Source organism: Camelus bactrianus, chromosome 1 (genome assembly GCF_048773025.1).
Source record: "Camelus bactrianus isolate YW-2024 breed Bactrian camel chromosome 1, ASM4877302v1, whole genome shotgun sequence".
Lineage (NCBI taxonomy): Eukaryota > Metazoa > Chordata > Mammalia > Artiodactyla > Camelidae > Camelus > Camelus bactrianus.
The window spans coordinates 122,166,093-122,179,350 of NC_133539.1; the positions used below are offsets into that span (position 1 = coordinate 122,166,093).

At 47.5% G+C, this 13,258-nt stretch overlaps 1 protein-coding gene and 1 long non-coding RNA gene across 13 annotated transcripts in view; both read right to left on the bottom strand.

Annotated features, from left to right (window-relative positions):
- Window positions 1-13,258, bottom strand: part of LOC105078618 (lanC-like protein 2) — a 104,431-nt gene that overhangs the window by 21,063 nt on the left and 70,110 nt on the right. For 9 of the 12 annotated variants that reach the window (XR_012509689.1, XR_012509699.1, XR_012509685.1 and 6 more), the window contains one exon: window positions 10,696-12,581. The exons of 2 other annotated variants lie outside the window; for them this stretch is intronic. This is a non-coding gene — a long non-coding RNA (lanC-like protein 2). Of the gene's footprint in view, window positions 1-2,545; window positions 9,595-10,695; window positions 12,582-13,258 lie in introns of those variants that run through there. One more of the 12 variants, XR_012509691.1, reaches the window with a different exon arrangement.
- LOC105073876 (small ribosomal subunit protein eS7-like) lies at window positions 1,283-2,393 on the bottom strand. The gene has a single exon (XM_074372477.1). The coding sequence runs from the start codon at window positions 1,949-1,951 to the stop codon at window positions 1,355-1,357; it is 597 nt and encodes a 198-aa protein (XP_074228578.1). The 5' UTR covers window positions 1,952-2,393; the 3' UTR covers window positions 1,283-1,354.

Consider the following 13,258-nt stretch of genomic DNA (forward strand, 5'->3'; position numbering starts at 1 on the left):
TTTTATGTTATATATTAAAAAAAAAAAAAGCCTGTGCTCTCACAAATAGAAAGAACTTGAGTAACAAAGCACGCCACTTCAAAAAACCAACCACACGCACACTGTAGAAACAGCAGACGTGGCTAAGTGCATGTCTCACTTGCTGGGAGACTCCTCAACCTCCCACTCAGTGAACAGATTTTGCCTGAATGGCAGACCAAGACAAGCTTCGCCTCTAATCCAATAGCAAACCTGATGCCTCTCACTGCTTCCCGCAGGGTACACCACCACGTGACTCCCTCCATTCCCCAGATGCTCAGGGGGTCATTGATTTCAGCCCCTTTTCAGTATCCACTTAACAACAAAGCAAATCAAGCTAATGTTATCCTCTACTTTCTGTTCTTGAAGAAGCAGCCTCTGGATTTAGCCCAGTGCACAAAGCTGCAAATCCACCGGTCCGGTGCCCAGGGCTTCTCTCCTGTGGCATGTAGTCAAGTTTTGTTAAGTCTTGAGACAGATAAGAAAGTCTGGGACTGGTGCATGTCAGGTTCACTGAAGCGGGGAGGAGGGACAAAGAACATCCTAGCGCGTGGACGCTGAAACTCTCTGATCCAACCAAATCCTGCTTTGCCCCGGTGTTCACCTCGGTGGATGCTGAAGATGAGGATAGTGGTATTCAGACTTAATCTCTCATTTTCTCAGGAGCCTCCCTGCCAGGCAGCAACCAAGAGAAGGATTTCTGGCTCCCTTGGGGCCTCTCTTCACAACCTCACCCTTACCTCTCTCTGTATTCTGCTTCCTCTGTTCCCTGGCACTCACCACCGTCCAGCCAGGAACCCGCTGGGTCATGTCTGTTTAGAACTCCTTTATATCTGAAATAACACCAGTGTATATCAAATCATTTTTTCTTACTGCAAATATATATTTTTTTTAATTTCTCTTTAAGCTTTTCTTAGCAGCTTCAGACCTAAGACTCTCTCCTCTACATAAGAGGGAGACGCAGTCGAGCCAGCTCTGTTCCATCACTGTGACCTTTGAGCAAAGCCCTGCATCTTCAGCACATCCGACCTTCGTCAGCAGATGGAAAGAATCTCTCAAGACCCCTCCAACTTCAAACATCCTGTTCAAAACAAACTTCTAAATAACCCTCTAAATACACTCAGAGAAGCTTCATCTTCAGAGGAGCCGAAGTACATATCTCCAGAAGCAAATACTTAGACTTCTGCACATTTTCAAAGATGTGCCCCACAGACATAGCTGTGTGACAGCTTATTCCAGAATGAAGCTCAGAACAAATTCAATATTCAATGTTACTAAATTAATTCTAATTTTTAGCATATTGTTTACATGTTTTTTTTTCATTGTGAATACTATTTTATTTAGTTATTTTTGTTTCCAACTGAAACTCTGGAAATTCAAAACTCACATCCTTGCCCGTGAGCTTCTTGTAGACACAAGAAAGTATCTCACCCTTGTGCTGCACGTCTTTCTGCCACACTTTATCCAAATGGACCATTATGAGCCGGCTGCCGTCCAGCCCCACGCAGAGCCCCTTGCCCGCGGTCTCACTCTGGAAGGCCGGGTCCTCCACGATGGCCTCGTGCACGGCCATCAGAGCGCAGCTCCTGGGACGCTTTTGCTTATTTTTGGTGTGGCTTTTTTGAGCTGGCTTAGGCAGAATTCTCCTCTGAGCAACAAACACAACGTGCTTCCCGCTGAACTTTTCCTCCAACTCGCGCACTAGCCGGACTTGGATTTTCTGGAAAGATTTCAGTTGAGGGACCAGAACAAAGATTATAATAGCTTTCCAGCCACCACCAGCTTCAGTTTCCTTGGCCGCGGTGATGCTCAGCTCCCGCAGCTGCGCCTTGAGGTCTGAGTTCATCTCCAGCTCCAGGAGGGCCTGGGAGATGCCGGACTCGAACCTGTCTGGCTTCTCGCCATTGGGCTTCACCATCTTCCGGCTGAACATGGCCTTGACCTTGGCGGGTGCAGGCAGCACTGGCTGCCTCGGCAGACACTTGTCTACATGGTTTTTGACCCTTTATTTTTATTTTGATAATCTTGGGTGTTTTTTTTTTTTTTAATGGAGGCACTCTGGATTGAACCCAGGACCTCATGCAAGCTAAGCATACACTCTACCACTGGGCTGTGCCTCTCCTCCCAGACAATCTTGTTTTTAATGCAAACCGCCTCAGCCCTGGTTGAGTGTGTGACATATAAACTGTAAGGAGATAATTAAACTGTCCTGGTAGCTCTGCAGGCAAACTACTTCAGGTAAAAACTCCTTTACTGTGTCACCTGGAAACAGCAAATCAAAGCATCATATATTAATATTGCTGGGAAGTGCACAGTCCTCAGAGGGCCCTGATTGACTTTTGGGAAGTGAATTAAGCTTAGAAAAACACCAGCGTAAAGTTTTTGCTGAGCTGACCAACTTCACACAGACTGAAATAGCTTCACTCTTTGTACGTAAGAAAACTCCATCTCCCTGGGTCCTCCACCCCGCCTCACTTTTGTGAGGGATGTCGGACGCAAATTTCCATCCAGTCCCCTCAACAAGGACCAAGGTTGTGTGTGTCACTTTATTACCAGTCTCTATGCCCAGAAACAGGAATCTGGATTCATGCTCCAAAACCAAACCCAGGGGCCAAACTCTGCTCCCCGTGGACGGGTGGTCCACATGTCTCCTGCCTCCTTTACCAAACCTCCTGGCATTACCTTGGAGTCTGTTTCTTGCAGACAAAGAAGAGTTACTCAGAGGGTACAACTGAGAGCCCAGAGAGCAGACGCAAGAGCCACGGAATTAATATTCCCAGGTGGCAGCACTGAGCCCTAGTAAGCAATCCGTCACGTGTGCCTCGCTGGGTTTCAGAACTGCTATGGCCCAGCGGCTGCTAAGTGCCTCCTGTTTTCCCTCTTCTTGAATGGGAATGTCTGCTGCAGCTGCCCATGCCTGTCCCACCAGACAGCATCAGTCTCTTCAGTTCTCAGGTCTTCAGACTCAGACAGATGCTACTCAGGGAGCTGGGTTTGAGGAGCCAGACCCAGGGAGCCTCACTGGCACCTAGACCTCGAGGCTGAACCTGATTTCACAATGGGGTGAGACTTCTGTAGGGACTTGGGAGGAGGAAACCTATTTTCCATCTGGGAGGAATGTAAGTAATTGTGGCCAGAGGATACTCTGATGTAAAACATGACCCCTCACATCTGTGTCACTTCTCGGATTGTAAAGTGGTGTCTGTGTCCCCTCCACTTGACTCTGACCAGGGCCTGGGGCTTGTACATCCCTGCAGAAGTGGTGCTGTGTGACTTCCAAGGTTAGGCCAGAAAGGGACCCGCCGCTTCCCCCTGCTTCTCTGGGGCTTCTTGCTCTGGGACCCCAGCCCCATGCTGTGAGGAAGCCCAGGCGGCCATGTGGGAGGGTCATGTGTAGGCATTCAGGCCAACAGGCCAAGCTGAAGTCCAACAGCAAGACATGTGAGTGAGCAGGACTGTAGGTCATTCCAGCCCAGGCTGTCAAGTCCTCCCCAGCTTTCAAGTCTTCCCAGCTGAGCCCCAGACAACGTGGACCAGAGATAAGCCCTGCCCATCCTGCTCTTTCCAAATTCCTAACATGAGCATAACACAGTAACTTTTGTTTACACCAGTAACTTTGGCTGGTTTATTACGCTGCAACACGTAACTGGAGGTGCCTGTCCATACTCACCGTCTGTACTTCAGCTGTTGGGACATTCCATCGCTTCGCGCCTCACCCGGGACTGGAGATGGCAATGCCCTGGGGTCCTGGTCCTTTCCCAGCTTGCGGGCCACCCCCCACCACCATCCCAACACACAAAGCTAAGATCCAGGCCCCATCCTTCCCCTAACTTGCTCTGATTGTACATGGCAAACCGCACTGCTGCCTGGATGAAACCCAAGATAGCACAGACACAAGGGTGAGTGGCGATCGTGGGAGGTACATAAGGGAAAGAAAGGCGCAGTCTAACAGCTACCCCTTGGCAGCGTGGTCTGGCGAGCAGAGCATGAGACTGCTGAATTTTGGGTTTTGTTTTCGCTTGTCCTGGCGCCTCTATCTGGAGAGTTACGTCTCATCTCCAGTTTCCTGCTGGTCTAGCACAAGGGCCAGTGAGCAGGGGATGGAGAGCTTCTGGCAAATCTCCAGCCTCACTTGGCAGAACTCCAAGCCAGATGCCATTGCTCCAGACCCCTCTCTAGACAAGCCAGGACTCCAGTAGCAACAACTTTCTCACGTGTGCCTATTTCCAGGCCCAGTAGCAACAACTTTCTCACGTGTGCCTATTTCCAGGCCAGCACCCACCACCCCTTCTACACACGTGGCCTCCGTCTCCTTTGGGTCTGAGATCTCAAGGCTCCGTGGACGTGAGATGCTGTCCTCCCAAAATGGAGTCTGGCACTCAGCCCCTGGTCCTCATTCCGCCAGCCGATGCCATTAGTGCTCCTCTCACTGCAGAGCCACAGGTCACACATGTACAGCAACAGCCCCTCACATGGATGCCAGTGATGCCAACAAGAGGACCGAGGGTCGGGGGAGGGCTCGGCTTAGATGAAGTAACCGCTAGACTCACTAGCTCACTAGGCTCACTGCTAAGGGAGGCGGCAGCAACCCCCTCTCACTGGCCTGAGATCGTGAATAGCATCCCAGAATCAGGGACAAGGCAACCACGGAGGGCAATGTGGCAACCCGGGCAGCGGGTGGTGAGACTCAGAAGAAAAAGTGGAAGTGGACAGATGGTGGATTCTGCACCCGAGAGCAGATTCTGCAGGTTGACATGGCTGGCACACAGATTCTAAATGGAACTTGGTAAACAGCAAGTTGTTTGACCACAGTCCGACCTTGGTCTCTGCAAGGTCTTGACTCTTTGCTTTGCTTTCACTCATGTTTCTTTACTTTCCAAGAACTTCAGAAGGAGGTTAGGTAGTGGGGGGAGGAAGGGAGCGACAGACTGAGAATTTAAGTCCTAGATCTAAACTGTGAAACCCTAAAATACCGCCAGTTATAAAAAGATGTCCCACTTCCCAGAACCCAGCTCTGTAAATAGTGTTCAGAAGTCAGGAGACTTGCAGAGATTTGGTTTGGCTGCTGAAATTTCTACATTTCTTAGTGCCACCCTCTTTGGTTTTCAGTCTCTCAAATTCTAAATTAATGGGGACATCTGCTTTGAGCAAATATAGTCAGAGCTGTCTTGCCACCACCAGTCTGCAGTCATAAAATCAAAGGAAGAAAAAGAAGTAAAAAGAACAACTCGGAACCGCGTTTCCCAACAGCCCCATCCTGCCCCCTCCCACCGTGTCTCAACCTCAAGACATAAGTCATCGGCCAAACACACTTCATAGGAGACATCAGCCCCAATCCTGTTTGTGCTGGAGCCACTCAGAAATCACCGAGGTTTGGTCAGAAGACTAAATAAAAGCAATGAAAACTTTGTGAACACAAACTACACTCAAGGATTCTGTCTGTCTCCAGCCAGGTAGGCTGCATGAGACTCTAATGATGAGAGTCTAACTCCTGAGCAGTGGGCACCCAGCTCCCGGCCTGACAGTCATCAGGTTCCCCCAACTTGGCTCTAGGCCAGCACTGTCCACTGGAAATGGAATGCAGACTGCAAATGTCACCACCATATAAAAGCTTACATTTTCTAGTAGCTGCATTTAAGGAAAAAAAATAAAAAGACACAGGTGAAATTAATTTTCACAATATAGTTGAATCCAATATGTGAAAAACATTATCATTTCAGTATGTAATCAGTATATGGCACCACATAGCTAGTGGGTAGGGAAGCCTGCCCTTTTTATGACTAAATACATTCCTTTCTTAAAGAAAGTGTCTCTCCTGCATAAAGCAGCTGAAATGGGACCCCCGGAAGTCAGTTTGCCATGTAAAATACAAGACAATATTAAAATACAAGACAATAATAAATCCGAATTCCAGATAAATAATGAATAGTTTTTTCAATCTAAGGAGGTCCCAAATATTACACAATTTTTTCATCATTTGTCTGAAATTCAAATTTACCTGGGCTTTCTATACTTTTACGTGGGAAATCTAGCAACCCTGAAAGGCACAATTAGAAATGAGTCCTTCTTTAGCCAAAAGAGAGCCTAGAAGGGCCCAGGAATGCAGCTCCATCCCATCAGGACCCCAGTTAAGGTAATGAGAGGGGACAAGTCATCATAGGCCAGGAGAGGTAGGAAGGTGTGTTCTGCCTGGTCCAGCACCGACAGGAATGTCCTGGCAATCCTACAGGAAAGAGGAAGGAAGTGGGGGCAGAGGGAGAAAACACAGCTGGTGCTTGAGGCGCCAGGAAGGCAGAGGCAGGCCTCCCGGGAGAGCGCTGTGCTGGGCTGAGCGCCCACTGTTAAGGGCGCGCCCCAGGGGCACCTGCAGGAAGGTGCACAGGCTGCGCAGTGGGTGGTGCTGACACTCTGAAGCCGCCGGCTCTCCACCCTGCTTTCATCTTCCCTTTCTGTTAACTTTGCAGAATACCTGTACATCCCAGGGAAAAACCTACATTTGGCAAGACTTTGATCTTGACTTTGCACCTGCAGCTTCCCAATTTTCTGTGGGTTTTCTTTACTAACAAAGTCGTCTTTTATTTTTATCTTCTGCACTGAGGGCTCCTGCCATGGGTGAGGAGAGACAAGTATGGCGTTTGTTCAATTTATCGGATGTTCCCTTGTGTTGCTCCAAGTGAGAGGGATGAAACGTGCCCCCCAGCAAATTCCTAAAAACTCCAAAACTGTAACCTGGCTCAGGGACCCGGGGTTTACAGAAACTGAAGTGAGACGTGTTTTCAGGTGGGCTACGTGTTGAGCACTTGTAAGGCTCGAAAGTAAAATCCAGAGGGTCTGACACAGTAGATCAGGGTGGGACTGGAGAATCTGCGTGTTTAACCATTTCCCAGGTGGTGCTGACGCCGCTGGTCCAGGGACCACACTTGGAGAACCGCTGCCTCAGACGACGAGAGAGCTTCCACAGGGACTTAAGGAGCACCTGTTGAGACTTTGGTTCTGTTCTCAGATTCCTCAGACTGGAAACCCAGAGAAGATACGCTGCATTGGCAGCGGTCCCGCAGAGCCAGGGCCTCCCTTGCTGCTATCGACGGTGCTCTTGAGTGACGTGGGTCTTCACATCGTGAGTCCGATGGTTTATTTGGGGCTTTGGAGGTTGGAGGAGGAAGAGCCTCAGAGGTGATGCTTTAAGAGCAGATATCCCAAGCAAGATGCTTGTCACTCTTTGCTCACTTCTGCCCCCTCCACCCTCCATCAACCATTGTGCTTCCTTCTAATCAGCCCTGAGTTTCCCTAGTCTGTCCCTCAGCCTCAGCCTCCAGCCAATCTCTGCCTGGATTGCAGGAGGGGTATCTTCCCTAGCCAGCCCTCTAGACAATGGACACCCAAAAAGTTCACTTTCAGGAACAGGAAGACTTCCTGCTCTTTCCTGAGCACGGTGGTGAGGGGCCGCACTTGGCAGTGCCACCATCCCTTCCCTGGGTTCAGTAGTTCCACCCCCGTCTGGAAGGAGAGAGCATTGCACCTATCAGCCCAGAACAAATGCAGATGGAACTCTGCTTAAGGGCAATCACAACTGAGATTTTCAGCACTTCTAAAGCATTTCCACTTTCTAACCTCTCGGGAGGCTACTACCTCTGTCTCCATCAGCCTATCCACGGCCTTCCCAGGAATTCCATCCCATTAGAGAGGAAAGACATCCTGTCCACCTAAGTCCCCCTTGCCCATCCGCCCAAGAAGGAAAAACACTTTTCTTTTAAGGACTTAATAACTAAATTAAATGGAGTTGTAAGGGATGTCCAAGATCAAACATAAAGAAGCCACAGAGGGTCAAAACACCTAGCGTTGGTCCCTGTTCTGCTCCAAGACACCCAGATACCCTCTCTGCCCTCTTTTAATCCCCAAGGATACAGAGCATCGAAAAGCACCTTCTCTTGTCCAGAGACACCATGTTTCCATGAAAATACCTCAACCCAGAGCCTTTCATTTTGGTCAGAAAGGAAGTTTAGGGCAGATCAGGAACGGTGAACTATGGTGACATTGTGCTGCCTTCTCATCTGAGGTGGGAACATTCCTCATGGGCACTTGAAAAGGGTCTTTGAGAGCCATGGAGAAGCAGAACGCTGGCTGCAGCAAAGACCTCAATTTCCACTAAGTCTCTGCTGGGGGCTTTAAGATTTATATAATTTGCAATACACATTTATTAGCAATAATTGGTTTAGTTCTGTAACACAAAGGTAGGGCTTGCCTTTATGTCTTCAAATACCAACTTCCTCCCACCTTCGAGGTAGAGATAGTTTGTTAAACCTTCCTCTGTGCTGGCTCTATACTTCAAGCACCCTTCAGTTCTGACACATATCATCCTGCAACATACTATTGTTTACCTGTATGTTTCTTCATCATCTGGAGATGATCAACTCCTCCTGGCAGGAATCGGACTCATCTCTAGTTCCTTAACCAGTCCTGGCTCGGAGTGGGCAGTCAGTCATATCTGCATTGAACTGAACTATTCTCAGACTTCCATAGGTAGAGACATATGTCTGTGGGGTAGATTTAATGCTGCCCCAGGCAGTGCTGATTTATTATGCCACAGTTCATTTCAGAAATACTATTATACACGATATTGAAGGAGTCACAGAATGGCTTCCCTGATGCTAAGACAGCTTACAGAGTTTCCTGTGATGGATTCACTTGTTTTCTCAGAGTTCTAACTGACTAACTGGTTTTCCTCCTTGCTACTGCTATTGTTTAACTTGCTCGAATGGTTACGTGCTTAGCAACCCAACCCTGATTTACACCCTTCCCTAAACAACTTGTATCCAAAACCCAGAGGCTGTTTTCCAGAAAGGTCACAGAACGATAACCTTGAAGGAATGGCCAGGGCCTCCAAAAGCCCTTGTGACACCAGTGGGGTCAGACCTGACAACGCCAAGGCCTCGGGACCAGAAATTCCCAACACAAGATAAACTTCAGTAAAAGCCTCTACTGTTCCTTATCACTGATGTGCTCGGTCCCGTCTGCCTATATAATCACCAAGTCCCAGCCCTGGGATGGAGGCACAGTCTCTAAGGCATGAGCCCGCTGCAGTGAAGTGGCTCTCTTCTTTGCTCCCAAGACTCTGTCTCCACGTTTGAATTCGCTTTCTGGGGTGCAGAGGCTGATTTTCTGGCAACCATATGCATGAGTAGCATGCAGTTAATTTACGTTTTCCTATGGTCAGACACCTGGTAGCGTCCACAGCAACCCTAACAGGATTTTCTGTACTGATGGAAATAGCCTATGTCTGCGCTGCCCAGTACAGTAGCCCCTTGTTTTCTGAAGCTGATAAACTCTTGAAATGTGGCTAGTGAGACTAGGAAGTGAATTTTAATATAATTTTATTTTTATTGATTTAAATGTAAATAGCCACGTGTAGCTAGCTAGTGGCTACCTTAGCAGAAAACAGAGGTCTATGATATGCTATTTTAATGCTCTCACCCAGAAGGCAAATTCAACTTACTTCACTTTAGAGAGAAGCCTGGCAATCTGGTGTCTGCTGGGCAGAGGAGTTCCAAGTGGGCGGTGGGTGGGTGGGGTCATCAGCTGAGGCACAGAGAAGTGTTTTTGTCAGTAACACTGTTTAGAATTACTGCATGGTGATAATAAAAAGCAGACTAACTTTGAGTTTTATTATTATTTTTAAACTCTTTATAGACAATGCATCCAGCCCTTGCCAGCACCCAGAGGGGACCACTCCCACCACTACCCCTGATAGGGCACCATCTTTAGTCTTTGAGTTTCTTCTTGACCTCACAATGAGACAGGAGGGAAGGGGCAGGGCACAACCATTAAAAGAATGATACAGCTATTGAGGATAGGACATAAACTTGTTAGAACCAACCAGGCCCAAGATGGCGGAAGATTCAAATCCTAGTAGACTGTGAGCCTCATTATAGGCTCATTGTAATACTTTAGCTGCTAAGTGACACACCCGCGGGCACCATGACAGTTCCAAGGCTACAAAAGGCCGAAGAGTGGGCCGTGCTCCAATTCCAGGAAATCCCCGCCCCTTCCTCAAACAGAAGGAAAAATATTCCTACTTGTTAGGACATTAATTACTGAGCCCATAAAAATGGAGCACTCCCACCCCCCTGGGCTGGATGACCCATGCCCTGGGGCCGCCTCTTGCCTTCTGAGATGGTCCACACTCTGTCTATGGAGTATATGTCTCTCTGAATAAACCTACTTTCTCCACTATTGCTCGCTCTTGAATTCTTTCTTGTGTGAAGCCAAGCACCCTCACTCGGTGGGGTGCGTCTTGTCATAGCCATCCTCTTGTGCCCCATTTTTCCTAATGCGATTTGGGAAAGGAGGACAGGTAAACAGGCACGCTCTGCCACCCATCTTGAGCAGGAAATTTCATTATTACTCTTACTATTGACAGGCAAGAAAAAATTCCTGACACCGAAAATACAGCAAATGAGATGGGGCGCTACCCATGTGAAGTTCCCCTAAGCTGAGAGATCCTACCTGATGTCAGCAGACTCAACTCATCTGCTGATTCACCACAGCTGCACGGCTCAAAGTGAGCATCCGGGGGTGGGAAGGGATAAATCAGGGAGTTTGAGACTTGCAAAAGTTAACCACTATATATATAAAAATAGATAAAAAACAGATTTCTTCTGTATAGCACAGGGAACTAGATTCAATATCTTGTAATAGCCTTTAATGAAAAAGAAAATGAAAACAAATATATGTATGCATATGCATGACTGGGACATTGTGCTGTGCACCAGAAACTGACATATTGTAACTGACTCTTCTTCAATAAAAAAAGAATGAAATAATGCCATTTGCAGCATCAGTGAACCTAGAGATTTTCATAGTCAGTGATGTAAGTCAGAAAGAGTAATGCAAATTTGGTATAACACTTAAGATGTGGTATCTAAAATATGATAGAGATGAACTTACTTACAAACATAAACAGAGTCACAGACATAGAAAACAAACATTTTTACCAAAGGGGAAATGGGATCGGGGAAGGACACTTTAGGAGTTTGGAATTAGCAGATACAAATTTCTATACACAAAACAGATAAAAAACAACATCCTACTGTATAGCAGAGGGAACTACATTCCGTATTTTATAATGGGGGGAGGATACAGCTCAGTGGTAGAGTGCATGCCTAGCATGCATGAGGTCCTGGGTTCAGTTCCTCGTACCTCCACAAAATAAATAAATAAACCTAATTACCCCCAACACCGACACCGACACCGACACACACACACACGGAAAAAAAAAAAAAACAAAAACATCCTCAATAACTGAGAACAGAAACAGAAAAGAAAAGAAAACCTGATGTCCCTGAAAGTGCTCCCTGATTTCAGGGCAGAGGAATGTAATACTGGACTAGAAGGTACACACCCTGTGACCTCAGAGGGCCCTCCCACGTGAGGGCGCTCAGGAAGCCTTGGCACGGGCCTCCAGCCCAGGAGCAGGGGCAGAGGGCCTTGGAGGGGTTTCCTTGGGGGCCATGGTTTTCTTTTTTCAAAAAAAAAAAAAGTCTATACTAACAATTTGACAAGGACTACTGATGTGTCTTCAAATATTGGATTCTAATGAGAGCTTTTGCATGCCTTAGTAAGTCAGTGAAGACCACATTTAAAAAGAGAATTTCTAGGGCTCCTGCTATTTCAATAGTAAGTAGCTTGAAGACAGGGATGGTTTTATTAATTCAAAATGTGAAAAAGTGTGCGGCCTTCCAGTCCCAGGAGTAAGTCATTCACACATGAAAGCCCAGAACAGGTTCAGGTGTCTCTGAGTCATTCAAAGGCGGGTCACAATGAGGGCCTTGTCCTGTGGGGGCTTGGCCCTCAGTGGGAAGAGCTCTTTCTGCACAGAGTTCAGGGATGTGGCAGGGGATGCACATTCTCAAACAAGGATGAGGATGAAGACCCTCAGCATCCATGGAGTGTGTGTCCTTGTGTCCTTTATGTTCTCCTTTTCAAGTTGCACCAGATTGTTAAGTACAGAGTTTTCAACCTCTTGAATATACAAATGAGCTGAGGTCTCCTAGGTTAAATATGGATAACCTGAGCTGTGGGAGTATCATGCAACAGTCACACCCCCTCCTTCACAGACGCCCTGAGAGCACAGCCCTCACCATGGATTGCAGCTGAAGAATCCTCCCCCTGGTGGCAGTGGTTACAAGTCAGGGGCTCCTTAGTCTCTGGGATGAGGAGGGATCCAGGACCCGTCAACTAGTGCTCATCCAGCTCTGCCTCTTGTGCACAGGCGTCCACCTGCAGGTCCAGCTGCTGCAGTCTGGGGCTGAGCTGAGGAAGCCTGGGGCTTCAGCAAAGGTCTCCTACAAGGCTTCCTGATACACTTTCGCCAGCTACAACGTGCACTGGGTGGAGCAGGCCCCTGGAGAAGAGCTTGAGTCAATGGGATGAACTGACTTCAAAGACGGTGCCACAAGCTATGCAGAGAAGTTCCAGGGCAGGGTCACCTTGACCAAGGACACGTCCACCAGCACAATTGACATGAAGGTGAGCCCTCTGATATCCAAGGACATGGCTATGTACTCCTGTGTGAGAGACACAGTGAGACAAACCACATCTTGAGTGTGTCAGGAACCCTGAGGGACAAGGAGACTGTGCAGGGGGAGGGGACACAGGGATGACGGGGTTAAAGGCTTCCTTTGAAAATGGGGTTGGAAACATGTGTTCCCTGTGATGTTCCATACAAGAAATGCCCTGTAAGCAAAACTTAGGGAGTGAGGAGAAGCTAAAGGAATTAATGTAGATACAAGCATCCCCATGAAGTTTTTGTGTGGACTTAAGTCTGTAAGTGATTTGAGGAGCTACATTAGAGCACAACTACCCCATCAGATGGAAAGTCCAGGTTTATCTCCGCAGAAAAGTGCTAAGACGTCTTCAGGTGGTTTAGTCACTTTGCATTCCCACCATAAGTGACACAGGGAACTCACTGTGACTAAAAATAAAGCATAATCTTCCCCCTTTGCAAAGAAATTACAAGTATAAAAGAAAATCATGTTGCAAAGATGCCTCCATACCAGGAAGAGAAATACATCTGCCAAGAAGTCTGGTTTTTTTCATGATGACTGATATCCACCACTTTGGGATAAATGCATGAACAAAGTGAGAATTTCAAAAAAGATAGAATATTTAAGGAAGTACCAAACAGAAACTACAGAGCTATAGCATAAAATAACTACACTGAAAAATTCAGTAGAGAGGTTTA